At 35.6% G+C, this 26,584-nt stretch overlaps 1 protein-coding gene across 13 annotated transcripts in view; it reads right to left on the bottom strand.

Annotated features, from left to right (window-relative positions):
* PPFIA2 (PTPRF interacting protein alpha 2) overlaps window positions 1-26,584 on the bottom strand; it is a 330,580-nt gene that overhangs the window by 54,347 nt on the left and 249,649 nt on the right. For 7 of the 13 annotated variants that reach the window (XM_018080360.2, XM_018080361.2, XM_018080363.2 and 4 more), the window contains 5 exons: window positions 13,233-13,454; window positions 10,050-10,196; window positions 8,889-9,023; window positions 611-697; window positions 110-193 (listed from right to left, as the gene is read on the bottom strand). In XM_018080360.2, the coding sequence (XP_017935849.1) occupies window positions 110-193; window positions 611-697; window positions 8,889-9,023; window positions 10,050-10,196; window positions 13,233-13,454 (675 nt within the window). The remainder of the gene's footprint in view (window positions 1-109; window positions 194-610; window positions 698-8,888; window positions 9,024-10,049; window positions 10,197-13,232; window positions 13,455-26,584) is intronic. The other 6 variants (XM_018080364.2, XM_018080365.2, XM_018080367.2 and 3 more) reach the window with 1 other exon arrangement.

Raw genomic sequence — 26,584 nt, 5'->3', positions numbered from 1 at the left:
TAAATAAAACATTTACTCGTAGGTAGATGTGGGTGCTGGAGTGCATAATGTAGCACTATACCAACAAATAAGGAGAAAAGTGAACAGAAGATGTCTACAATACACATACTCTTTGAAGTTCCTGATTCTTCTCTTCAAGTTGAGCTTCTAAGTGTCTCATACGTTCCTCAATGTTTCCATGCCTTTCTTCCGCCTGTAAAAAAATAGAAATACTGTTTCTGTAATTTAAGTGACCTTGGAAGTTTTTGTCTCAGTAAAGTTTGAACAAAACATAAAGCAAGCTACTACTAACTGCAAACTTAGTTTTCCAAAAATAAATTTTATTTAAACAGGCAGCTGAACAGCATTGCTTGAAATGTGTCAGCTACAAAGGCCTGTTACATCCAAGCATCAGCAAAACATTGGAGTTATTTATGAGCAATGAAATCAGCCAAATGTAACATGCAGACTGTGCATGGTTTGAACACAAACCTGCCATCGTAAAATTGTAAGCTCCTGAAGCACTGAACTGCACGATGGTTGATTATCAATAAAAAAAAAAGTTAAAGAAAATGAAAACAAATCAGATGGATTCTATTTAGCAATAGAAAGTAAAGTCCAGTAGGACTACCTTCCTACGTATGGAGATCATTTCTTGTAGTTTAGCTTCCATAACATATTGATAATCATCAGATGAGGTAGAAGAGGTTGGATCAGACTAACAAGTCAAGGAAAAGGAGAGGGACAAAATTGAAAAATCAGAACTAAAGACACTGACACTGAACAGAACACAGCACAGAATGTTTAAAAGAAAAGTGTGACTGAAAATTTAATACTTTTAACTGACAGATTTTTACATGGAATAAACTACACTGATACTTGGTGAATAAGATGAAGTTGATGTGGGGAAACTGAAAATAATGGAATGCTAAAAAAGCTATCAACCTACACATGGCGGTTCAAGGTTAGTGATGGCTGGCTGATGACATATTACTAGAGTGGATTCAAAGCAACACTGTCTAATCTAATGTTGGTGGGTTTTTTGTTTGTTTGTTTGTTTTTTAATTAAGATAAACTGAACACCAGAACAGGACTCTCAGAGGCCAACATCAGAAATTCCTTTATAATTCTTCTATCATTTTCTAGGAATGAAAACAATGCATAAATACTAAAGTAATGGATAGGTCAGTTACACCACTATGCAATGTCATGGCACATTCCCTAATTTCTAGAAAACAGACAGAATGTCAAGCTTTCGTATTCCATTATAGAATACACTACATAAAGCCCTTTCATCCAAATAAACGATACAGTTTTTATCCCTTTGAAAGGATCCACCCTGGTGGATCTCTTTGGAAGATCAAGGTCATCAGATAAAAGAAGAACCTATAAACAAAAATTCATTAATAATAATGAAAAGTTTCTACTGAGTATAGAAGTGGTAATCCAACCAAACATTCATTACTAATTCTGACAGGAGTTGACCTTAATTAGGTCATTTGTTGCAAAACATGAATATTCATGTTATTGTCATATAAAACAAGTCTATGTTATCATTCAAAATTTTTAAAAAGCCCTTAAAGAAAGAAATGCTATGTTGGTTTTGTTGCTATAGAAACAGGAATGTGCATAAGGCATACAGATAGTGCTACTGATGACTGAATTGTGAGCTTGCGCTTGTCAAATCTATTTCACTCTGTCAGATTTACCCTCCCTGAAAAAGAGATCCTGAACTCCATCTTTACATGAGCAAACCTTAATATGCACAAGAAATGCTAATTTTACAACTGTATATTTTTAGTGAGACTATTTTTCATAGTCTTATGTACTAATGATTTATCAGGATAATTAAGAATAGATACCAAAGTAATTCCAGATGTTCATAATAACTTAAAATTACTCAGAACTTAAACTCAGGAGTATTATCAGGACCAAAAGATTATACAGAAAAGAAGCCTGTGATCTAGAGATTTATAAATATAAGCTGTAGCTTTTGAGATGAAGATGAGAAAATCCTGCTTTGTATAAATACAAGAATATTGCTTAATTTTGAAGATCACTACTATTCTTTTCAGATTAAGTATATTCACAAAACTCAGATTTTTGCAATGTTTAAGGGAAACTCTTTGTAACTAAACTAGTCTAAAAAGTTTAGTTATTGTTTCTGATCATGAAGGAGGCATAGTGCGATATATTTGAACTTATTTATTAGCTGAAACTATTTTCTCTAGTTATCATGACTTGGACCTGTGACAGTACCTCTATGATCTTCTCTAACTTATCTTTCAGTTTTATGTATTAGTTGGTTTCAGTACATCAGTGTTAATGTACTGCTTCCTCTCCCAGCTGGGTAAATAAAAAGACAGGGTAGAGAAAGTTAAGTCCCTGTAATTGCAGAACAGCAGACCATGCTATGCCTTCCATGGAGGGACTAAATTTTATCCTGCTCTGTAGAAAATAGATTTTTCCTTTTTTTGAGTCCAGCTGTACTATTGGTCCAAGGCCTTCCCTTAATGCATCTCCTAGGGTCATGAGATGAATTGAAACCATCAAAGCTCAGAGAAAGCTTAAGTAATTCTACCTCTTTTGAAGCCATTTTCATTGAGGGAGACATGGAACCCATTGGGGCACCTTCCTAAAAAAATTAAACTCCTTAGAAGCTTCATTAGCTGACTGCAAACTTTAAAAGCAAGTTACTTAATCTTCACTGCTCCCATACACTTAATTACAGGTTAGTGCAAACTACGAAGATAACTAATACGTCTAGGTTGGAAGGGATCTCATTTAAGTCTTCTGAAATGTGGTCATGTCTGTCATAACTTGTCCTTGAAAAGACAGCCTGTCTAGTTAGCTGTATAATTTACTCTTTTTCAAACTAAAAAGTAAATTTTTAGTCCAAACTGTGCCGTACCTTATTCCTTTAGCAGGAAATGGTCTTTTCAATGCATAAAATAATTGTGGTACTAGATCTAACTCAGGAAGGTATATGTTTCAGCTATATGTAAATTATAGTTTTCAGTTATTTCACTAGAATACTAAAATGTTGATAAGTAAATTCTTAGTAAAAAAGTCTTCCTGGATGTATCTCAGAGTACCTGCACTTCATATTTCAGCATAAAAGGAAACAGAGCTGATCTCCATATTCATCTCCCTTTACATCTCTTTGGTAGGAGAGAAAGACTTGAAAATTAATTAAAATTCAATATGCCTTAGAATCAAAACAAATATCTTTATTCTAAACACTGCAAACGTATTAGAATATTTTATGTTTCTTATATGTATCCTTTGTTCTGAAAGTGTTATTCTGAATTACTCGAAAGGAATCAAGTTATTTTATAACCAAGATATTAAATAATTAGGCTCAAATTCTTATCTGGCAGAGAACAAGCACAAGTATGCAGACTTAGTACCTACCCTGGGCTCTAATGCTGTTTAGGGATTTTAACCACTGGTTATTACACACCAAATGCATGAGCAGCCCCTGCACCAGGGACATAAATCAAAAAGGTGTCCTCTGTAAGGGCCAGGGAGACAGAAGCACACGTACTCTTATCTTCTCTCACTTGCAGAAACCCACCTGCAGACAAAGAGCTCCAGTAACTGGTGTGCCTAACTGGAACATACTCCCAAAAATGAGGGTTTCAACACCTCCCATTGCCCTTTCTGCTGAGAAAGGCCCCAACTTCGGTCTCAAAGGGACCCTCCAGACAAAAAAACCCCAGAAAATCAGCTGTTTGCTAAGGGATTCGCAAATCCTTCCTGCACAGACTTCCTCAGGCCACACTGTTACAATTGACACACCTGTGGCAGCTACATTTTTTTGTCGTTCATGTATGTTATTCAGATGCAGACATTCCCACTGGAATTGGCTTTGAGAGACTTGGCAGCCTACCATAAAAGTATTGAATATCTCCATCTCCGCCTTGTTGTCTGAGGCACGAGGCAGAGGCTGAGACACCAGTGCTAGTTATGTTTCTTTTGCAGAATTTTATATACACAAGACAGAAGGGACAATTGTGGACTCTGAGGTTCATAAACAGAAGTTGGATTTCTTCCAACTTGTTTTACTAAGAGTTAATTGAGTTAAAAACTTTGTAAAGTGGAATTCACATGTGCATTGCTTGGCACACCTTCCCCTACATTCTTCTTTTTAATATAAGATTGCATGCCCGTTTGCTAGTACTCTGTACAGGAGGATTAGTAAGACACATAGTGTGGTATTCAGCAACTCATTTAAAGCATTTAGCCAGAACATTCAGTTATAAATAAATTTGGGAAATTGTGCATCTTAAACTGGATTAAAAATACATGGACAAAAACTTAACTACATCTGACCCCTATAAGAAACTAGCATGAGTCTTAATGCTCGCTTTGCACTCTTTATGCCATGAAATAACAAAGAAATAGCCATTACAAACTAGTAACAGATGGGAAAACTTTGCACTGAGGGAACACCAAAGCAGCTTATGCTCTCTAACCCTGTTAAAACTCTGCTGATGCTCCTGCCGCTAATGTATCCACAAAAAAGATACTGCTTTCACATCGTCTGTTACTGTTGATACTGCACATTTTCTAGGTCTTTGGATCTTAGTAAAAAAAAAAAAAAAAATCCAATTTCAGATGTAGAAAGCACAAGTATAATACAGGTGCCAGAATTTTTCTTCCTTGCGCTGAGCTGCAGGAACAAATCTAAATTTTCTAATGGTACAAGCTAATTTCCCATGTTTTGAGACTGACTTTTGAACACCTGCAGTCTCCATATTTTCTACTGGCTTCTTATGGTATGCATTCTTTTGGCTATCTTTGGAATAAGGGAGTTATTCAAGAACAAAGAAAGCATTATTGAACTGAGTTATGCAATTGAAGGTGAAAATGTGTGATCATATGCTCACAGTCTAACCTGTTAACAAATGTGACAAAATGCATTGACTTAAATCTCCCCTTTTCCTAAGCACCAACCTTTCAGTGACTACATATTCACACATTCTTTCCCCTCCTTTTTTTCCCCACTACTTTCTATGCCTCCTAAATTTAATAAGCAATTCCTTCCATTTAGCTTTGTCAAATTTGCTTCTCTCATTTCTTCCTCCTATGAGGGTAAAATTTCTTGAGAAAAGGGAAGCACAATAAGAGGGGTGTTTTGAAAAGACAGGAATGTGTTGTAAATATGAAGTTTTCCTTGGCTTTCCTCTCCAATAAAGGGGTTTTTTTGTTTGTTTTTTTTAATTCATAAGAGGATTTATCAACTTCCTTCTCCAGATAACACATCATCTTGTCTCTCTCCCTTGTTCTCAGAGAGGTTTCTGTATGAATCACATCTGCTCCTTGCAGGGGAACTTCTTTCCCCTCCTTGCATCCTTTCCATTGCAGATCTTTTTTTACTTTCCTGCATCAACAACATCCCCACACTGTCACAAAACAAGTGTTGTGTCTCACCGGCCTTAACTCTCAAGTCATTTTTTATCACCTTTAAAATTAACTGAAAGTGTTACTATGCTAAATGTGGTTTATTATGATTATGGTTTCCTCTTATCCATCTCAGTGCTTCTCTAATGCAGCTGAAAAGCACAGTTGGTATTTCTGGTGAGCTGCATACAGGAATGATGGAGTAAAACGCTGACTGCTGTCTTGTGATCAGAGAAGTGACATGGTACCTCTGAGCACAAGCACCCCAGGGGTGAGGGACTACTAGTAGGAGTGAGCAAATGGAAGTACATGGATTCTGGTCATCTCTACTAGACCCCTCCTTGAATACATGCAAGGAGAAACTGTTTGACAAACTAACCATCTGAAGATTCCAGATGCTCTAATGTCTGTCCCTTCTGAGGTAAATGAACACTTTACAGGATAAAGAAAGGTGTAGTTAATACTGGTAGGAAGTTCTTTCTTCTAGGAACTGCCTCTTCTCCAGGGCAGGCAAAGTGACCAATACCGTGAGAGTGAGTAGAAGGTGGCTCAATGAGTCATGGCAACCTAATCTTGGGATACATGCTGAGAGCTGTGCTACTTGTCATGACCGGACAGATACCAGTGTGATGGCCAGGCAGGACAGCACAGTGTATGGGATCATGCTGTTCCAGGTTAGTCTACCACAGGCTGACTAACCCTCCAGTTGCTCACCCAATGGGCAGAACATCGTGAAAACAAAGCCAAAGAAAAGTTCAAATGATTAATGTTAACTTATGGGTACTTATCCGAGTTCACTGTATAGTCCAAATTTTTGGAGTTCACTCCTTATGAATTAGTTTGGGCATGGAAAAGTAGCAAAAAGACATTCACTAGCTTATATACATAACCCCCCCCCAACAACTAATTTTAAAAATTGAGAAGGATCTCAATCTATACCCTTCTTTAACAGAATTCCAACCCAGATTTATTATGAGCCAGAGTATAAAAAATTGAATGCAGAACTGCAACATGCATCTTTTAAATCTGAGAAGGAAAAAATACAGCCAAATCCAGAATATATTTGCTCTGTTTTGTCTCCACGTGTAAGTAATTGGTCTTATATTTTACCCACAGTGAAGCATAGTTTCCAGTTAACCCGTATTACTTTCCTTTAAAATACATGTAAAGCATGTTAGGCTTAACTCACCTCTTTGATATGATTGTAACCTCACTAATCTCAGAGAAGCCACTTTCACTGAGGTAGTAGAAAAGCAAGGAGAATCAGTTTTGATTTTTTCTTTTTTTTCAGCACAGAAAGGCTAACTCATTTGGGGCCTCATTCAGGATATTCAGTATACAAAAACATTGCAGTGATCACATTGCTCAGGTAGACAGACTTTGGCTAGTCTGAAGTCAGATAATTTGAATCCTACTGACAACATGTATGTTGGCATAAAGTTCAATCAAGGCAAAATTGATTCAGCATTATTCAGCCCCTTAGGTAGGTCTTGCAGCTTTCATTGAATAGCTAGTGTGGTAAGACCAAACCAGCTCGCTAATTTAAAACTACATAAGTAAGCTGCAGTGACTACAGCAGTGTCCTTGGTTCTGAGCTACATTTATGTGATCCATTGAAAGAACCGGTCTTTAAACTTCAGAGCTGTCAAACCAGCACCTTAATAAGTTTGCAAAGTTTGCAAAGACATCGTATACAAGATATATAAACCACAGCCTTATTTAACCTGTTGGCCAAATATGACCTTCTTCTTCATGTCATGTATTCCAAGGCAGCACAACTTTAAATAAAATAAATGTCTTCAGTTTTTCATGTAATTGTGAGAAATTAACAGAACCAGCATTACAATCTAACAGTTTCCTGCTGGGCAAAAACTTTGATCAAGTACATCAAAGTGAAATGGGGTGGAGCATCAGCTCTGTTTACAGCTCTCTAATCACATCCCATGAAATAATGTAAGAAGACAAACGGAGATGTATATTGCAGCTTTATGGTCACAGTAACAACAGTATCTCATGGAAGTCCCTGCATGTTCTGCACGGTTGAAATGGGATTTCTTTTTACAATATTTGTCATTATATATGTTCAAGGAAAAATGCAGTTGCAAGAAAAGACATGCTTGAGACTGCAAAATACTTACTGATGGCTAAGTGCTGGAGAACTTATTCAGGAAAAATCCTCTTAAAACAGAAGACATTTTTAAGCTACTGAGGGCATTAGAATATGTGGTTACTTGCTGAACCAGAAACAACTGAAAAAAATTGTTAAAACGCCAAGGGATTTCTCTTATGTGCACCTAAGTTTTTATTAAAATGTAATGATATTTATTTGGTATTTCATGTAGCTCTTTTTGCTGATTATTCTTGGATTCCTCCCCACCTTTCCCCTAGTTTTCAGTCTTTCTTTCAGATTCTCACCCATTCATATAAACCTAAAGCGGACAGTACAAAATTTTGATCTTACCTTAATAAAAAAGCCCCTCACCTAACCCCCTCAAAAGCCTTCCTTTCTTTCTTTGTTTCTACCTCTTAACTAAATTACTTAAAAATCAGACTTTATTAGTGAGATGTTTACCACTTAAGGCTTCACTATAAATGGAAAAAAATGAGAACTGGAAAAATCCATTAGGTTTAAAAATAGCTCAATGCATAAATAATAAGAAGCATTCCTTAGCAATAGAGAAAGGAAAGCTTAGATAAATCCAAATTAGATGTAATACAATCTCTTAAATGTGTTTTTGTCTGATTTTAAGAGATAAAGAATAAACTTCATTATATGTCTTTACGAAGTTGATAATAATTGAGCTAAAGTATTAATTACACGCGCACCTGAAAGGATTAGAGGCCAAATATGAAAACCATGCTAGTGAAAATTTATCTTTATCTTCTTATTTCTCTGTAAGATAGTAGCCATATAACAAATTTATCAGAAAAAAACAGTTTGGAATCCTCTCAGGGTTTCACATTTGTTTTTGCAGATATATGATAAAAAGAATTATTCAAAATAAACCTTGTAAGACTGTACTGCAAGTTGTCTTCAGTTGCGCTGTACAAATGATCCCAGCAGCCATGATTTGATTTTATAGCACTTATTGCAATGAAAATAAGTGTTGTTTATATACACGGTGGATGAAAGTGTCCAGAAGAACTAAGTACATGTAGGAATGGGACTTCCCTCACCCCTTTTTCCTTAAATTACAAATTCTTACACAGTAAAATGAATCCTCCAAGGGCAAGTAATGCTCATATGTATTGGAAATACATGACTCCTTTGTAAATATAGCCTAGGCTAATTTACAGGTAACTACTTTTCCTGCCACCAAAATGCTAAGAATTATAGACACAGCATTGAGACCATTCCTGGTTAAACTTGTGGCAGATGTTTATCAGGAAGCGTTTTCTTCTTTCAAATCAGCTTGAAGCTACTTTTGGTTTGTCCTTGAGGTGAGGAATCGGGATGCAAATCAGTGTTAAACAATGTGGCTTCTGAAGTGAGAAGTCAGTACCTTAGTCAGAGCTGCAATTCTCTGAGCCAGTTCAGCCTCCACTTCAGGTAGGGTTTCAGCCTTCCTCATTGTCTGCTGCAGCTTCTGTTCAGCCAGTTCTAGACGCTCTTGCAGCTGTCTGTTTTTGTCTTCCAACTGAAGGCCACAGACAGATAAACAGGTACAAAAAAATAAAAACCAGAATTAAGATTTTTCCTTTCCTTACATTGGCAGCAATAAAAACTCAGATGCATGTACCTTACTTTTCCATTGTTGGGTGGGTTTTTTTCCTTGACAATTGAAAATACCTCTTAAAATAGTCTAAGGAAGCAGGCAGAAGCTGGAGAGTTTAAGTTCTGATGGTTTAATTTCCTTGAAGAGGTAGTCATGCACATATATACACACATACAGAGAGGGATGCATGCAAATGTGTGTAAATATATCTGCATACAGTTACAGAATTAGAGATTATCACATCATAGAGCCTAATTTCCTGTATAGCACTTTAAATTGCTTCAAGACATGCCAGGTGAAAAAGAAGTCTGATACTGAGGCTGAGTTTGAATTATACGGTATGAATTATATTCATTTCATGTTAACTTTCAGTTTATATTGTATTCTTCAAATTACAGTGTTTTATGTTCAGTTTACATTCCAGCTTTGCAATCACCATGGAAACAAAGTACCAAGAGAGAAAGCTGCAGTCATGTTACACACTTTTTAAGAACATATTCACAGAGTGAATTGTAAAATTTTATTTGCACTCTACTTATATGTGGAATCATCAGAATATATTCTATGCAAATTTTGATCTTTCCTGCAGAAGGCAATTTTTTTAGCTCAGACTATTTTTTTAAAAAATAAAATTCTGAAATTGTTACATAAGAATCAAAGATATTCCATTACTTAGGGGATATTATTGTGTGCATTTATGCAAGACACTATCAGAAAACAGTTATTTTCCAACACTGAATGTACACATTGAAATTGTTATTCACAGTTCTAGTAGCTGATATGAAACTTAGAGATACTTAACAATTTAAGGTATTTTAGATTAACTAATCTGTTGATTAAAAATGAAAAGATTAAGCTAATGGAAATCTCCCACGGTAAATCTGCCCCCTTTTTTACATTCGTTGTCATTGTGTACAAAGAAAGCAATGAATAATGCAGGTACCACACCTGACGTAGGATGGCTTCCTTGTTTGCCAGTTCATTTTCTAGCTTATCGTTCATGTCATGTATGGAGGTGGATTCTCTCTGAGCACTGAGGTAGCGCTTCTCCAGCGTGGTTATTCTTTCTTCCATATCTTCCTTTTGTGCCATTGCCTAATGTAACAAAAAATCCCCCATCAAGAACCATGCAATAAAAATGCTACATAATTTTATACCAGTTTAATTTTCATGCTAACAGTAGACAGGGATGTAAGGTATGCTCAACAGTAAATCTTTGATTTTAAAGAGAATTTATTTTCTTTTGGATTTTTGTAACTATGATATAGTAGCTTTTGAATACAGGAAACAGAAACAAACCTCATCTTTTGTATATTTTTCTAGTTTCTCTATTTTCCAATGCAAAAAATTATAGCAAACACAGCTCGCATTTACTTGTTTGCTTCTTAAACAACAGCAGGTTTGATTAGAAAATTTAAAAACTGATTAGTTACATAATAGAAACATAGTACAGTGACATGGAGAAAAAAAGTATATGTGAATTCCTACTCTTATTCCTGGGTTCTGCTAAAATTTTCTTCTGAAGTACATATAGCAGGCATCCGGCAACATTGAAATTTCAGGAAAAGAAGTGACCACGATGTTGGATACATAACCATAGCATATACATATGTTATCCATATACGTTATGGGTAGGACTTCTTTAAAATCTTTAGCTGGTTTTACTCATATTTTAAAAGCTGCTTTCACTGAAGTCAATAGCTCTAATTTACTTAGATTATTCATTACTCTATTACACTGTTTATTTCTCTTCATTTAATTTTAGTGAGAGTAAAAAAATTTATTTAAGTTGTGTCTGGCTCTTGAGAAGGCTTACATGTTGCCACATAATCTTTCACAATTAAAATATTTACTGATAAGCATGTCTTAATCATAATGTTACATAATTAGTATGATTACGTTATGAAAGTAGTCTTGAAGTAAGCGAGATAATTTTTCAAGACATAAATGTACCCAAATAGCTAGACCTAAAATGCACCATATTGAGGTGATCTTTTTGAACATTGCTGAAAAAAACAACATAAACCCCAGTAATTACATATGTAACTTGTTAAAATACACAGGAAACGAATTTCAATAACTTATCCAAGTTGCACTAAGCTACCCTTTTCTTGCTGTAGATATTTCATTTTCTGCATTGGGACAATGCATTTCACAGTAGATTTTGCACTGGCATTTGGTAATTATTCTACAGGCAAATATACTAGTGGCCACTTTGCTTAGGAAGAAAAAAAATGAAAGCAAGTAAGCCTGTACCCGGTGTAAGAGAAACAGCAAGTGGCAATCAAGTGTCTGAGAGAGAGCAATATTTGCAAAAAGTTAAATAGAGTGGAGGTGTTAGAATGCCCTAGTGACCTAATGTAGCAATGGTGGAAAAGGAAAGCATCATAGCATCATAGAATTGTTAAGGTTGGATCATCAGGTGTCTAAGATCACCAAGTCCCACCCTAAATCTAGCACCACCACCATGTCCTCAAGTGCCATATCAACGTGTTTCTTGAACATTTCCAGGGATGGTGACTCCAACACTCTCTGGGAAACTTGTTTCAACGACTGACAACCCCTTCAGTGGATAAATGTTTCCTAATGCCCAATTAAAACCCACCCTAGCACATCTTCAGGTCATTTCCTCTCATCTTGTTGCTTGATACCTGGGAGAACAGACCACTCACGTGGCTACAACCTCCTTTCAGGTACTTGTAGGGAGCAATAGGGTCTGCCCTGAGCCTCCTTTCCTCCAGCCTAGAAAACCCCAGCTGCCTCAGTTGCTCCTCATAGGACCTGTGCTCCAAACCCTTCACCAGCTTTGATGCCCTTCTCTGGACACACTCCAGCACCTCAATGTCTTTCATGTAGTGAGAGGCCCAGACCTGGACACAGCACTCGAGGTGTGGCCTTGACAGCACCAAGCACAGAGGGACAATAATTTCCCTAGTCCTGCTGGCCACACTATTTCTGATACAGGCCAGGGTGCCACTGGCCTTCTTAGCCTGGGCACACTGGTGGCTCATGTCCAGCTGGCTGCTGACCAGCACCTCCAGGTTCTTTTCCCCCAGGCTACTCTCCAGTCACTCTTCCTGAAGCCTGTAGTTCTGCCTGGGGTTGTTGCGGTCCAAGTGCAGGACCTGACACTTGACCTTATTGAACCCCATACCATAGGTCTTGGCCCACTGATCCAGCCTTTCCAGATCCCTCTGTAGAGCGTTTCTACCATCCAGCAGATCAACACTCCCGCCCAACTTAGTGTCATCTACAAACTGACCGAGGGTGCCTTCGATCCCCTCGTCCAGATAATCAGTAAAGGTAACAGAACTGGCCCCAATACTGAGCTCCGGGGAACACCACTAGTAACTGGCCACCAACTGGATGTAGATCCATTTACCACCACTCTCTGGGACCAGCCATCCAGCTAGTTTTTCACTCAGTGAAGAGCATACCCATCCAAGCCATGAGCAGCTGTTTTTTCCTGGAGAATGTCATTGGAGACAGTGCCAAAGCCTTTACTGAAGTTCACGCAGGTAACATCCACAGCCTTTGCATCATCCTCTAAATGGGTTAATTTCTCATAGAAGAAATTAAGGTTGGTCAAGTAGGCCCTGCCTCTCACACTCTCGTGCTGGCTGGGCCTGATCCCCTGGTTGTCCTGCACATGCCATCTGATGGCACACAGGCTGATCTGCTCTGTGACCTTCCTGGAACGGAGGTCAGGTTAAATATATGCATACAAATTCATATACATATACACACGTACATAAATACATATGAAATACCTATATTAAAGAAAGCAATGTAAAGGAAACATAACTAGTACGTACTAAAATAGATTCTAGAAGCCAACCATCCAGACATATTGAGAACATCTGCCTAAGAGACGATACTGTAGAGAACACTAAGTAGAACTACAAATTTAGAGGAGGAAAGCGAGGAAAGTTAAATTACTTTTTCACTTCTTGAGAAAAAGGAATAGATTTCTAGTACTATTTCTTAATATTACTATTTCTGTCTCCTATGTTCAAGGGCTTTCACCAGTGCTCAACTTTTGCTGCCCATATAAATTGGCCTTTATCAGTTTGTAGTGGGTATCACAGGAACAACAATCAAGAAATGACATGAACATGGTGAATTCCTTACCTCTCTAATGTCTCTCTGATATTTACTGTTCATTTCCTCTGTTTTAATGAGCTCCTTTCTCGTGGTCTCTGCTTCCTGCTCTACCTCTCCCACCCGGGAAGACAGTGCAGCCAAACGCTCCTTCATTTGTGCCATTTCATAGTTTTGCTTTTCCAGTAGTTCCTGAAGTTCAACAACTTGACTGGCTTCATCATTTGAGTCTATTGAACCATTTGATAGGCGCTGTTAATGAAGAAGTGACATTACTGATTAATTATCTTTTAATGTGGACTCTAACCAAAGAATTTCTAAAATGAAGATTATTTTAAAAATTACCAAAGTAACTAGGAAAGGAAAAACACATATTCATGGTAGATAAGACAGGTATACTTATAAAAAATAGCAAAATATTAATTCATATCAATGGATTCCAGAATGCAGCATCACATAGAGATGTAAACACTTGCACTGAGAGCAGAATATTAGTCATAAAAAGCTTTACTTTGACATTCACTATTTGAGTACAGATTACAATACTACTCCTAAAAAGCACCAAATTGCATGCATTCATCTTAGCTGAACTTAGACAGCATTTTAACCTAAAGTCTATGTCATTTGCAAAATAGGTCACGCTGCAGACAGGAAATAATACTAATAAATCACAAAATCACTGTACCAGAAAGTGCTTTCAGCCTAGACAACATAATGGTTAGGCCTACATTAGAAACAAGTTCCGCTGAAGTAATTTATGTGCTGCTGAAAACCGTGGTGTGAATATGGTTACAAAGAAGAAAAAGAAAAAAAGAAGAGATTCGAGAATGCACATTGCATTTGGAATAGGATCTCAGGAATATGATTTATATTGCAAATAAATGATTTCAGGATAGAAATGTCAAAATATATCTATACAGAAATCTTCTCTCAAATTCTAAGAACATTATTTTACTTAATGGTTTTAACAACATTCTTTTTGCAGTCAACCATAAAACAAACCCAGATCAAGAGCACCTGCCCCGCTGTGGATCATTGAATAAAATTACTTTACTTTAAAAATTCATGACATCAAATAAGGTGTATTCTTTATACTAGTTAACGATATTATAGATATTTTATGTTATCTGCTGAACCTACTTTCAGGACACTATGGTAAAATGCCGTAGCAAACTAAAAACTTATTTACACTTAGTTTGATGTTTGGAAAGTGTTCGATTAATCTACTTGAATCAAAATTCCATTAATATGCAGCAGTCACAAATGTAAACAAAACAGTACTCGAACAGGATAAAACAGTCACATTTTATTCCATTTTGAAAATTTGAGATAACTTTTTAATCTATGACAATTATAATCTGTTTTACAGTTTTAATCTCCTACAGCAATTTTGGCAGTTTTCACAGATGAACAAATTTTACCTTGCACGGAATTTGCCCTACAACTCTCTAAAGAGTGGTCCAGGAATGCTGCAAGCTTATAATAAGCCATATACCAAATCTCGAATGCAAGAAATGGCACGTGATATAATGGTAATTTTGCAATGGCAAGCCATGGTATCTAGGAGTATGTTCACTGGCAGAGAAATATTTTCTTTTCATTAATAAAACTTATTTCCTTAAAATATTAATAACAAAACCACATATAGATTAAATCTGAAAGACATAAAATTTTACTACTTATTTACTTAGTATGTGAGCTTTCTGGAAAGACAAATAATACTGCATTTAGAATTTACTCTCACCACTGAATAAATATTGTGATTGCCAATTATGCATGTATATATTTTGGTCTATGCACATAAACTTCCCTCATAATTCTTTGATGAGCTCTTTGTACAAACTGCTTTAGTTCTAATCATTGCTCACTTTTTTTACATTTTTCCTATAATCATATATGAAGCTGGTTGGTTGGTCTTTAAATTTTCCAACTTACTAAAAATGTCAACATTTTTGCTTAGTAAGATCAGAATAAAAGAAGTTTTCTTTACAAATACAAATAAAATTTTAAAGACTCATCTTAAAATCTGATATTTTTAGGATTCTTAAGCATACTTTAAAAGTTTACCTAGGCCTTTTAACTGACCTTTTGTCATTTTTATGTCTTGCTCCTATTTTTAAATATATTCATTATGTGGGTCCATCACATACAGTAATCACTTCAAGAGACACAGGTAGAAAGTTATTGAGTGTTAATTCAAAGGATAACTGTTCTCGCATTCCTCAGTTTTTCAGAAGGGTTTTTATCAAAATTCTGTGGTAATAATTTTCCCTCTCTCCCCTAAAAAATAGCTCAAACAAGAATGAGAAAATATGCTATGACAGTGGAAGCAACAGACGTCCTGTACATGATGCTGATTCAAACGCATTTTCTGAATTAGTGAAGGAGCAGAAATCTCCCATGCTTCAGAGAAACTCCCTAGGGAATAAGCTGGGGTGGGGCAGAACTGCAGCATTTTCTCTATTACTGGTGTGAATAATGTCTATGTCTTAACTTTTAACTGTTTATTTCTTTTTCTCATTCTTTCTCTAGCTGAATTTGTTTTATCTGGTTGAATTTTGATGTTGAAATATTTCCTTGTACTCAAAGGCTTTCTTGTTGTTGATGTTAATTACAATCCATTGCAATTAATTAATGAATTGCAATGTTGATGCTGCATATTAATGACAATCCGCCATAAATAAATAATTAGCTGAATGTTTAAAATAATGAAATCTAAGTTTTGAATAGATCTCTGTTAATTATTACCTGAAGCAATAAGGGAAAACTTTTCAGAAGAGAATGCTCAAAAAAACGTTTTAAAGCAGACATTTTTAACTGTCATATCCCTGCACCACCCAAAATCCATATTTGCAAGAAATAATGTCAAATTAGTTGGGATGGGTGGAAAAGAAAGTACTAAAAATAAGACTAAACAATTAGAAAATCTTTAAAGGAGGGCAGGAAGGTTAATGAAAACTTTTGAAATGGTCGAAATATTCCAGTACAGAAAACAAAAAACGTGCATGGTCCCTAGATCTGTCTTACAAGTTAGTCATGCAGATAAAGTCTTCAACAAGTTTCATGATGCTGTCTATTACAAGTGGTCATGAAAAAGCTACATATGGACACACTCCTTAATTTCAATTATTTCACGTAAAAGAGTCTACTAACAATGGCTAGTTTTCCTGCAAAAAAGAAATGTAGCAAATAGCTCACATTTCAATGCTTTGAGTAGTTTACCCAGTTAGCAGAGTCCATCTGTTTCTATCACATTTACTTATTTAGATTTCAATGCTGCAGAAGTGCTTGAAAGGCCCAGCACAACCTTAGATGTCTTTGCTTGGACTAGTTCAAACAAAACAAAGGTATATGAGCAGTGTAGCACTTGCATTCCTCCTCTGCTGGGAAGAATGGTGGAAAGAGCAACAGTAAGAGGATGCCTGTTATGGGTTTTTGGAAGTTCGTGGTTTTTTGTTTGTTTGTTTGTTTTTGGTTTTTTTTGTTTGTTTGTTTGTTTGTTTGGGTTTTTTGTTTGTTTGGTTTTTTTGGTTTTTTTTTCTTTTTCCCCCCTGATATATCACCACATCAGAAAATAACTGAGAAATCACAGTCCGTGCTAAGAGTTTCAGAGATATTCTTACTTCATAAAGGAAGTCTTTACACTCACACAAAGAGAGTGAAACAAGATAGGAGGAGAAACAGAAAGGATAGACTAATTGTCAAGTAAATCTGATGACAGCGGTGGTATTAACTACAATGGTGTACTGCAGAGGAACTCAAAGTTTGAAAAATATCCCGCAGGACAGAGAGCCATAAGGGGTAATAGGGATTAAACAAGAAGTGTCTGGGGGGGAGGGGGAAAAAAATCTTTGAATTTCTTAAAGTCTGTGGATATGGGGGAGGAAACCAAATGCTCCCTACCCAGAAAAGTATGAAAAGGAAACCAACATTCCTGGTATCTAGCTTGCTTGCTTTCTTTCATTCAGGATTCAAAAAGTATAGCAATAAGACAATCTGCTGCTCATATAGGAGTATCAGCAGGGAGAAGGACAGCAAACTGGAGCATTACCCATAACCATAAATCCCCCCCTATATTGCTGCTTCTCTGCTGTATTCTCTCTGCCATGAGATAATAAAAGGAAAACCAGCTGCAGACCAAGGTAAACAAAGGACAATGGTAAAAGGAACATGATGAGAAAGTGTGAAATAAGACTAACCCAGAATATTGTAGCCTCTGTTTATCCAATTCATGTTGCCCTTTCAATTAAACACTAACAATAATACTGAAGGCAAACTGATTGGAGATACACTTAGGGTAAAAAAAAAAAGGAAATAAAAAGAGTAAGGACACCAGACTACAACAGTTATCAAAAGAAATGGTAAAATTGTCCCAGGTTAGATAGCAAAGTTCTTCTCAATTTTTTATTTTGTAGAAAGAACCTTGCATTCAACAACATATGGTGTAAAATAGAAGACAAATTCCAAGAACAGTAAAAAGCACCTCCAAGTGATATTTTCCCTCCAGTTGTAAAACATCTGACAAATATGTTTGGTCTACATACTATTGACTTATAGTATTTTGTGTATTTTTGTATTGTGTTAGAATTTAACATCAGAGTGGTGAGAAGGAAAACAATAATATCTCAGGGAGTTACCTCAACAATCTGCAGTGGAGACAGGACTCATTACCTTGATGGAACTCCTCATCTGTGCCCCTTAGTTTTGGTGGTAAGAGCACAGGTGATTCACATGATGCCCATGTGCATAAGCATTTCTCTGCTGAAGGACTAAATTAAAAGCTCTGTCTAAACAAAAGGTCCCTTTACATAATTGAAAGTAATCTTAAAATTTCAAATCTGGTCTTTTAGAATTCTTAGAACAAGCTAGTATTTTTATAGCATAAGCCCTGGGTTGGGGGTTTTGTGTTTTGGGGTTTTTTTTAACCCTAAAATTGTGTACCCTTTTTCTACTCTTTGCTAAGATGCTCTCACAATCCTTTTTTAAAGGAGTACTGGCACACTCATTGCACTATAAATCCTTAGTGTCAAAACTGAAGTCCTCACCACATTTTTAAGTCAATATAATGTCATTGTGGTTCATTCTGAACAAATTTCTCTCAGGTTCTCCTCCTAAAGTTTAAGGGAACTGTCTTTGTTTGGCTGGCTACCTTCAGCAAATACCCAGATGACTTCTGACATATGTTACACTAGAGTCATGTCAGAATCAAGTAATCTTTAAAAACATGAAAACTTTTGTAAAAAACCACTTTTTTTCATTATACATATATATTTATTGATAAACAACCTAAAATCTAACATTAAAATGGGTTTTCAAAAGTCTTCATATAGTAAGTTCTATTTTAACTATGTGAGGGTTCATTTGACAATATAAATATTGTTAATGTATGTAAAGAAAGAGCATGAGATTATGCAAGTTCTCTCAATAACATGCTGAATTAGGGAGTTTTCTTCTTTTTTTTTCCCAGTATGAGGTGGGACAGGAAAGCAACAATCTAGAGCATACATAAAAAGACAGAGCAACGGATACAAGCTAAGCTTGAGCAATAAATCGTTTTCCAAAAAATCACAATATTTAGAAAAGGCTACAAAAATAAGACAGAAGTTATTCTAAAGAACAGAACATCATTGCTGTAGAAGCCTGTCTCCAGATATGACATGTCTTCATATCTGCTGATAAGCCTGTGACCCTATAACTCACAGTGACTGGACTTCAAGAGGATGCTTTTTACTACAGTGTAGAGTTCTTCCACCTCTATTCCATTCAAATACCTCATGCAAAATACTTAAAAGAAAATGATACTAGCACAGATACATTGCTATGCAATAGCCTAGTCACAGATGGCAACTAAACAAGCAAAAGCAGTATAATCATCATCTGTATAATCAGCACAGAAACCAGAACGTGTAAAACTTTGCCAAAAATGGTAGCATTACGCCTAAGCTGTCACAATAATTTCTAAGTGGTTGGTTGCCTCTCTGAAGGTTATGCTACTTCTCCGGGTTGCTCCACACATTTTGGTCCATGTCAGGCAGTATTCTCATAATTATTAGAGGTTCCCTCTTCAGTTACTCCAAATTTTTGTCCAACTTCTAATCAACTATCAAAGCCAATATTCTTTCAACTGAAATTTTTCTTCCCTACTCCAATACTGATGTAAAATAGCTAACTTCTTCAGCACTTTTCTCTCCAAAAATTCTCACTTTCTTGCTCCTTCTACTGAGCCATCAAACAACTCCTGCTTTAATTACTAATTTAAAAATCTAGAATGTCTGCTTCCTGATCACCTTTCAGCTATTATTCATCTTTCTGATGCCTGTGATCATATGTCATACTTTAGTTATTTTGCAAAATGAGGTAGGGGGGAAAAAACCCTTTTCTTGATGGGTGAGCTTTCTTTTTTTTCTTGTTGCTGGTCTCTCCCAGAATGCCTACCTCTCTTTTACACTACCAGAAGAGTTTCTGAGCTCTTATGCAGGAGACAGAAATCAGTTACTGCAACTGTATTATAAAGGCTAGTCATCTGTCCAAACCAAACTATACACTATAAACTCTGCCCTCACTTGCCTTGACTAACTCCTTTTTCTTTGTAGTCTCTCCATCCTACCATTAGAAATGACCGTCCTGGCAACTCCTTTCAGTAAATCATCCAGCAAAGGTCAGTCAGCTAATGCTGTTAGCTAGCACAGTGCTTGAAATGTGAAATTCCCTTGCAAAATTCCCATTTTAAAGCTATATTTTAACAGGTTTAATATGGAGTAGTATGTAGATGTTTCTATTGAATAAATAGGAAAAGAAACTTATAAAACTGAAAGAAAAATGAATTTATATGAAACAGGCAAAGAGCTGATTTCTTGAAAAATTAAAAACCAGAGAGGCCTATTGATTTATCATTTAAAAAATGCATAAGTAATGCAGCTTCTCAGTATGATAAATTCCCTATGCTATAAGGTTGAGCAGTAAGTATTCATAGTTATGCAGACATACTAAACTATTAAGCAGGACAGTACTTACAAAATATTTGCCTAGACACTTTCCAAGAAAATACTGCATACTCTCCTAGACTTATTCCTTAGATTCATGAAATCTTTTAATCCTAGCTGCAGTTTTTATCCATGTTTCCTTTCACTCTGAAAACTCCTCACCTCCCCAGGTGTGTCACACCCTCAATCTTCATTAAATCCCTCTCAGCACATGCTTCTTTAATTATCTTTATCTATCTTAATCCAGAAAGAGGTGATTAGTAAATCAGAAAGATATCTGCACTGTTTGGAAACAAACCCACCATCCACCTATCAAATGTATTTTGTGTCTGAAGTGTACTATTTCTCTAATTCAGAATGTACACACTTTGGGGCAAGGACCACATCTCCCACTATTTTTTATGTATCACTCCCACTACTTTTTATACATCCTGCATTCTGACTTCAGTCAGAAAACAGGCAAAGAAAACATCCTTATGGCAAACTTCTTCTAAGTTAACCATCAACTCCTTTGATGGTTGGTGTTCAATCGTTGCTAATTCCTCTTTTTAAATGGTTCCTCTGAGGGCTCCATATATCCTGCCTTCACTCCTTTCTCTGGCATTCCACTATGCTGCCAGTTGAAAGATTTTTCAATTTATTCATTCAAAACAAAGGAGCGTATGTGATAAAAACTAATAAGTAAAAACTGAAACTGGAAGTTTTCTACAGTTTTCTATTAATCACACAAAGTGATGAGAAAATCCAAAAATAACGAAGTCCAAAAATGGAACAATTCTGATGATTACTCTGAAAGACACTTGTTACTTTTATTAATTGTATTTGATTTGCACTCTGAACATTTTAGCCCACCGTGTTGGTCTTGGCAAAACACATTTTACTCCTACAGGATACAATGTCTATCACTGTTGTCAATGTTTTTGCAGATTTTAGTATTCATAGCCTATTAGCACTTGATTTAAATATTGTAATACATTAGTGTTATGAGAAAGAAATAAAAATGTGATTCTTAAATCAGCTGAATGTGACCGCCTGAGGTATATTATGAAGCAAAATAAACCCAGCTGTTTAGTTCTTGTAAAAAGTAATTATATACAGCTCTGAGTTCCTCATAAAATGTAACATTATTTATTTAGGAGAACAAGATCTTTGTTGCACCACAAATACAGACTCTTTTACCTCTCCTGGTATATGTGTCTGTTTCTATCTGACTGAAATACTCTGGTTTTTATTCTGAAGGGAAAGGAACAACTGTGCTGGCAAAGCTTCACTTACTATGGACAGGACCAGTGTGGTACAGTGGTTAGAAAAAGTAGGTAAACCCACGAAACTACTTAAGGAGTTTTAACGGTACAGTTATGGATCTTGGAATAAAGAAGAGTACCCTTGTTAGCAGGTTACAGGTTTCACAGGGACATACAAACTATTAAAAATAAATTAATAAAGGCATTAAATAGGACCAAACAGTCTTTGTATTTTACTAGTATTTACAAGTTTCAGTTAAAAAAGTTCAACAATAAAGTTTAAAAATAGAAACACTGTGCTTCCAAGGAAAACCACCACAATTTACACTGCACTTAAATACTTAGCTTTCATGTCTTCAGTGTTACTGAAATCCATGCTGAAGTGGATTTGTTAAGCAGGAAAATTCCTGTGCATACATGACATCTTTGAGAGTAAAAATAGTCATTCCCCAGGCCAATTAATCTCTGATAAAACTCCATTAATAGCAGAAGAATTGTAGCAATGATTTGTTGTATGTTTTAATTAAAATATATGGCAAAGAATTTAGGAGTATTCTCCAATATGAGACAAAAATAAACAAGATATAATTACAATTGAAAGAGATACTTTAATGGTGGACATCTGAGGTGTACAAACATTAGAATATCCACTGTTTTCCAAAGCAACTTCAATCCTTCCCAGTTTGCATATGATCATTTCTGAAAATACCCTGTTCTACTGAATAATTCAATTTCCATGGTTCTTATGGAAGTTGAAATAAATACCAGTATGAAATAATGAGTTTATTTGAAAACAAACTACTTATTCACAGCATCTTATTTCTGGAAGTTCAGCAAGCACCACTTTAAAAGGGCAGAGTTGATGTCAGGAAATGAGAGCACAATCCTTTATATTAGAGTCTGACACTCATTCCTATTTCTTACTCCAGTTACATATGGTAGATGGAGCATAAGACTCAGTCAAAGGTTCAGGCATCCCAATATGTCTTTAAATATACTGATTACTGTTTTTAGTAAGGTAACCCTTATATTTGGGATATTTTGATAAGAATTATACTTCAAACATTGTAGAAAATTATTTCCTTTCTCCAAACTGATCATGTTCCTTGGATATAGATGAAAATGATTGCTAGTTTAAAATGGCAAATAAAAGTGGAGACATTGGATTCTGTAAGTCATTACTTCATACAATTACAAGGACTTTCTTACTGCTTTTTGACAAACCCCAGAAGGAATTATAATGAAAAAATTAGGCAGGAAAGAGCATAATGGATTATGAGTTATATAGGTGAATAATCTGGTGTTGGTCTCTGGAATGCACAGGGTTTTTTTTCCCTAAATATTAACCCAAAATATTAACCCTTGTATAGTCAATTGTCTGAAAAACAAATTAATGGGTGATTAAGAGAAAATTCATTATGTGAAAATCCATAAAAATATATATATTTTTTATACTATTTATGTAGAATCTTTTTTTTCTAGATCTGTATATTTTATTTATAATATAAATAATAAGACTATTTAAAGTGCCTTCACATAGGATGGGAATAAATGTTTCCAATACAGCTCCACACATAACAAAATAGAATTTGGAGGGGGGGAAAGCTTGCATGTATATAATCCCTAGTTGTTTTGATGTCTACAAAATGCTACAGTTTGGAACTGAGAAAAAAAAAATTGTTTAACTGAATCACTGGTATGCCATAATTTCTCTATTTTCTCTTTACTTTGAAAATTTTCTTACAGATTTAAACAATTAATATGATTTCATTATTTCATATAAAAAATTACACTGATACATGGCAATAAGAGATAATTCTGGAGTTTTGCACATTCTTGGATTATTTTAAAAACTTACCATTTCTCATATTTAGTATTTGTCTTTATTTCATTGGTTTTATCATTAGCCTATTTCTTGTACTTTTTCACAGTTTTAAAGTTCCTCTTCGCCTTCATACCTGAAATCTGGCCATACAATTTTCCGTGAGAATGATATATGTCTTGCTTTATCATCTCATAGAACTGCTTTTGTATTCACTCAGAGTTCTGAAGCAGTTGTTGATTATACTGTGACTTTTATTGAGAATTAACGTAACAGTTAAGCCTTGGTGCCTCAATCAGAGGACAGTGCTTGTGATTACACAATTTAAAATGATGTTCCAATTGACCTGTGACACAGAATCATAGAGCTGGCCACCTAGCTCACCACTTTCTCATAAAAATTTCCAGTTCTGAACATTCCTGCTCTCAGCAGCTTATTCTAGTGTTTCACTGCTTTCACTAGATTGACTGCCTGATTCTCTGTATACCTGAAGGTACATTTTATATATTTGAAGATAATAATTTTGTGTCCATTAGGTTCTCTAGGCTTTCAGCCTGCATTTTGAACATTCTTCTCACCAGTTATATTCTCCAGATTTCTGATTGCACTCTTCTGAATTCACAAGACCCTCCATATCTCTCTTCAAGAGTGGGGCCCAAAGCTAGAAACAAGACTTCAGCTGAAACCTTTCAGTGCTGAGGAAGGTCCAGGATTCTAATCCTGTTTACCTATCCCACCATGGCATTTGCCTTTATACTGTTGATCTATTATATTTTTACCATTCAGATTAATCCCCAGTAGAATTATTATTACAGGCCTGCTTCCCATACTGTGTAGGTGCTATGTTTCCTCGTTCTAGCATTCCCATACCTGTATCAATTCTTTTTAAAAATATGTGGTTTTATAAGATAGCTCTTTCCATATAAAGGGATGAAGTTTATTCCCTATCTCTGTCCCTGACAATTACATCACCCTAGGTGATAGTGTAGGTCTTACCTTCTGAATGTTTCTGCTTATTTATCATAAGAAATTTAACCCATTTCATCCACTTTGTGATTATAGTAGAACTTTATCTGATTGGCAAGAAAGTTTTTCTGCTCAGATGATAAAAGTCTTTTTCTACATTGCCCCATTATCCACATAAATTTATGAAATTTTATGAAAATTCATATACTTCCAATCTAGGGATTGAGGTAAAATGGGCTTCCTTTTTTTATTATTTCTCACTAAGCAAAAATCCGCTGTCAAAGACATTCTTGCTTTTACATGAGACATAGTCTGTCCTTACACATGAGCTCCTGAAACCTTATTCCAGAGCTGAGATCTCTTGACAACATCACCTGCACAGCCACACTTTAATCTCCGGGATGTATCTTTTTTGATAAGCTGTGAAGTTTATCATCAAACACTGATAACACCAACCCTTCTTTTCCGAAAGCTTCATCCTCATTTTGTATTTGCTTAGGATAATAACTTCCTGTACTATCGCCAGTGCAATAATTTGAGGCAGTAGATGAACTTTGCTAATACTTTACTAACACCCTGCATTCAAGTTACCCCAAAGGTACATTAGGGGTTGTTCATAGACCCTACTCAATACCATCAGGAAGGGCTCATCTGTTGTCATTCTCTGCTGTCTGTTTCAGATAGGAAACCATCAATATTGAGAAGGTTGCACAAAAGCAATCTTCCTCTTCACTGTTTGTGCCACTGCCTAGCTTCTCTCCTTTAACATCTCTGCATGCATCTAACATCAGTATTATCTTGATCTCCAATGCTGTTCAGTCCCACTGTTGCAGCTTCCCTAGTTGCTTCCCAATAGATTTCTCAATGGGCACTTTATTCACTGGGAAATCTGCCTTTCCTGGCCTTTGCCTGTGGGGAAATCAGGCTTTTGTTCTTACAGATTAGGTGAAGGATCTGTGTGGTAGCGAGTGGTCAAGGATCTAGGTAGGAAAATATCTGATAACAGATATGGTTTCATTTTATTTCCCACAGCAGATGATCTTTGTCAGGTGTTTTTTCAAACAATTTTTTAAACTCCGTTAAAGCTCTTTTTGTGCAAGTTGACGTCTTTGCAAGTTTCTATATTTGTTAGCTTTTAAATTGCTCTTGCCTAAATAATATACCTTAGAACCTTTATTGTCATAGATCATATTGGCTAGGGTCAGCCCTACAGAATATACATGACCTTATCTGTTTAATAGGCTGGCATCCACCTGCCAACAAAAGCAATTCACAGTGAAATCTGTGATCTGTTCCAGGCAAAAAAAGCTAGAAGTTTCTTGTTAAATTTTGTTGTTTTGTTTCAAAGCAGGCTAATTTCATGTTGAAACTGCTAATACCTTCCTACAGAAGATGTCTTACAAAATTTGGAATTTTTTGAAATCATAATCAAAAGCCACTTATTTTTGTCTTTTTAAAATTGTTCCTTTTTTTGTTTGTGAAGTAGTAAATATTTATAGTTATTACTTGTCATTACTTCTATTTTAGCATTATTTTCTTTTGAGATGTTTTATTTATACTTGATAATGAGGCTCCATTTATGATTACACCCTGTCACCATTAATAAGATTTCTATTTCTTAAAGATTTACTAGCTTGATTTCCCTTATCGCTCATTTAAAAAAATACTGAGTAATGAGCCATTGTTTTATAGAAATCATTTTATGGTATAACAGAACAGTACCCTTTTGAACTAAATTTTTTCTTATAAATATATATATATATACATAAACTGCATTCTATAAAATGTATAGTCTCTCATTTTAGCTTTTTTTTTATTTTTCCAGTTTCAGAGGGTTCTTTTTTAATTCTCAATTTTCACTATTATTTTTTCATAATTTTGCTAATATCAATGTAACTTTGGTCATATTGTTTTAATTATTGGCATGATATTAACTTTTCAGTTCTCAGGCAAGGTCTCATTTTCTTCAATTTCTTTTAGAAAAAGAAAATTAATGGCATAGAAAAATTCTGGGACTGTTCTTTCTATCCTTCTGAGAGGAAGCAACCTAAAAGAAGTACATAATAACTTTTCTTAGCACCTATTGTAAGCATTGAAGCAATAGAAAATATTTCTGTGCTGCTGAGAAATGCAGTCAGATTATCTTCCCCCCCTACCCTCTGCCAAGTCACAAAATGCAAAACCTAAAATGTAGAATCCACTGATACTGACTGAAGCTGAACATTGATCCCCTGTATTATGGGAGGGTGCAAACCACTACTTCATACCTTATTGCTCCATCCCTACTGCTGAAGTTGAATGAATATTTTCTAAATGGATGCTTAGTCTGGGCTTAAACTGAAATATCATACAAAGTTGAGATTCCAC

This window comes from Manacus vitellinus, unplaced genomic scaffold (genome assembly GCF_001715985.3).
Source record: "Manacus vitellinus isolate BGI_N305 unplaced genomic scaffold, ASM171598v3 scaffold_5_pilon, whole genome shotgun sequence".
NCBI lineage: Eukaryota > Metazoa > Chordata > Aves > Passeriformes > Pipridae > Manacus > Manacus vitellinus.
Note: the sequence above shows the minus strand (reverse complement) of the source record. Positions and strands in the feature narration are given on the sequence as shown.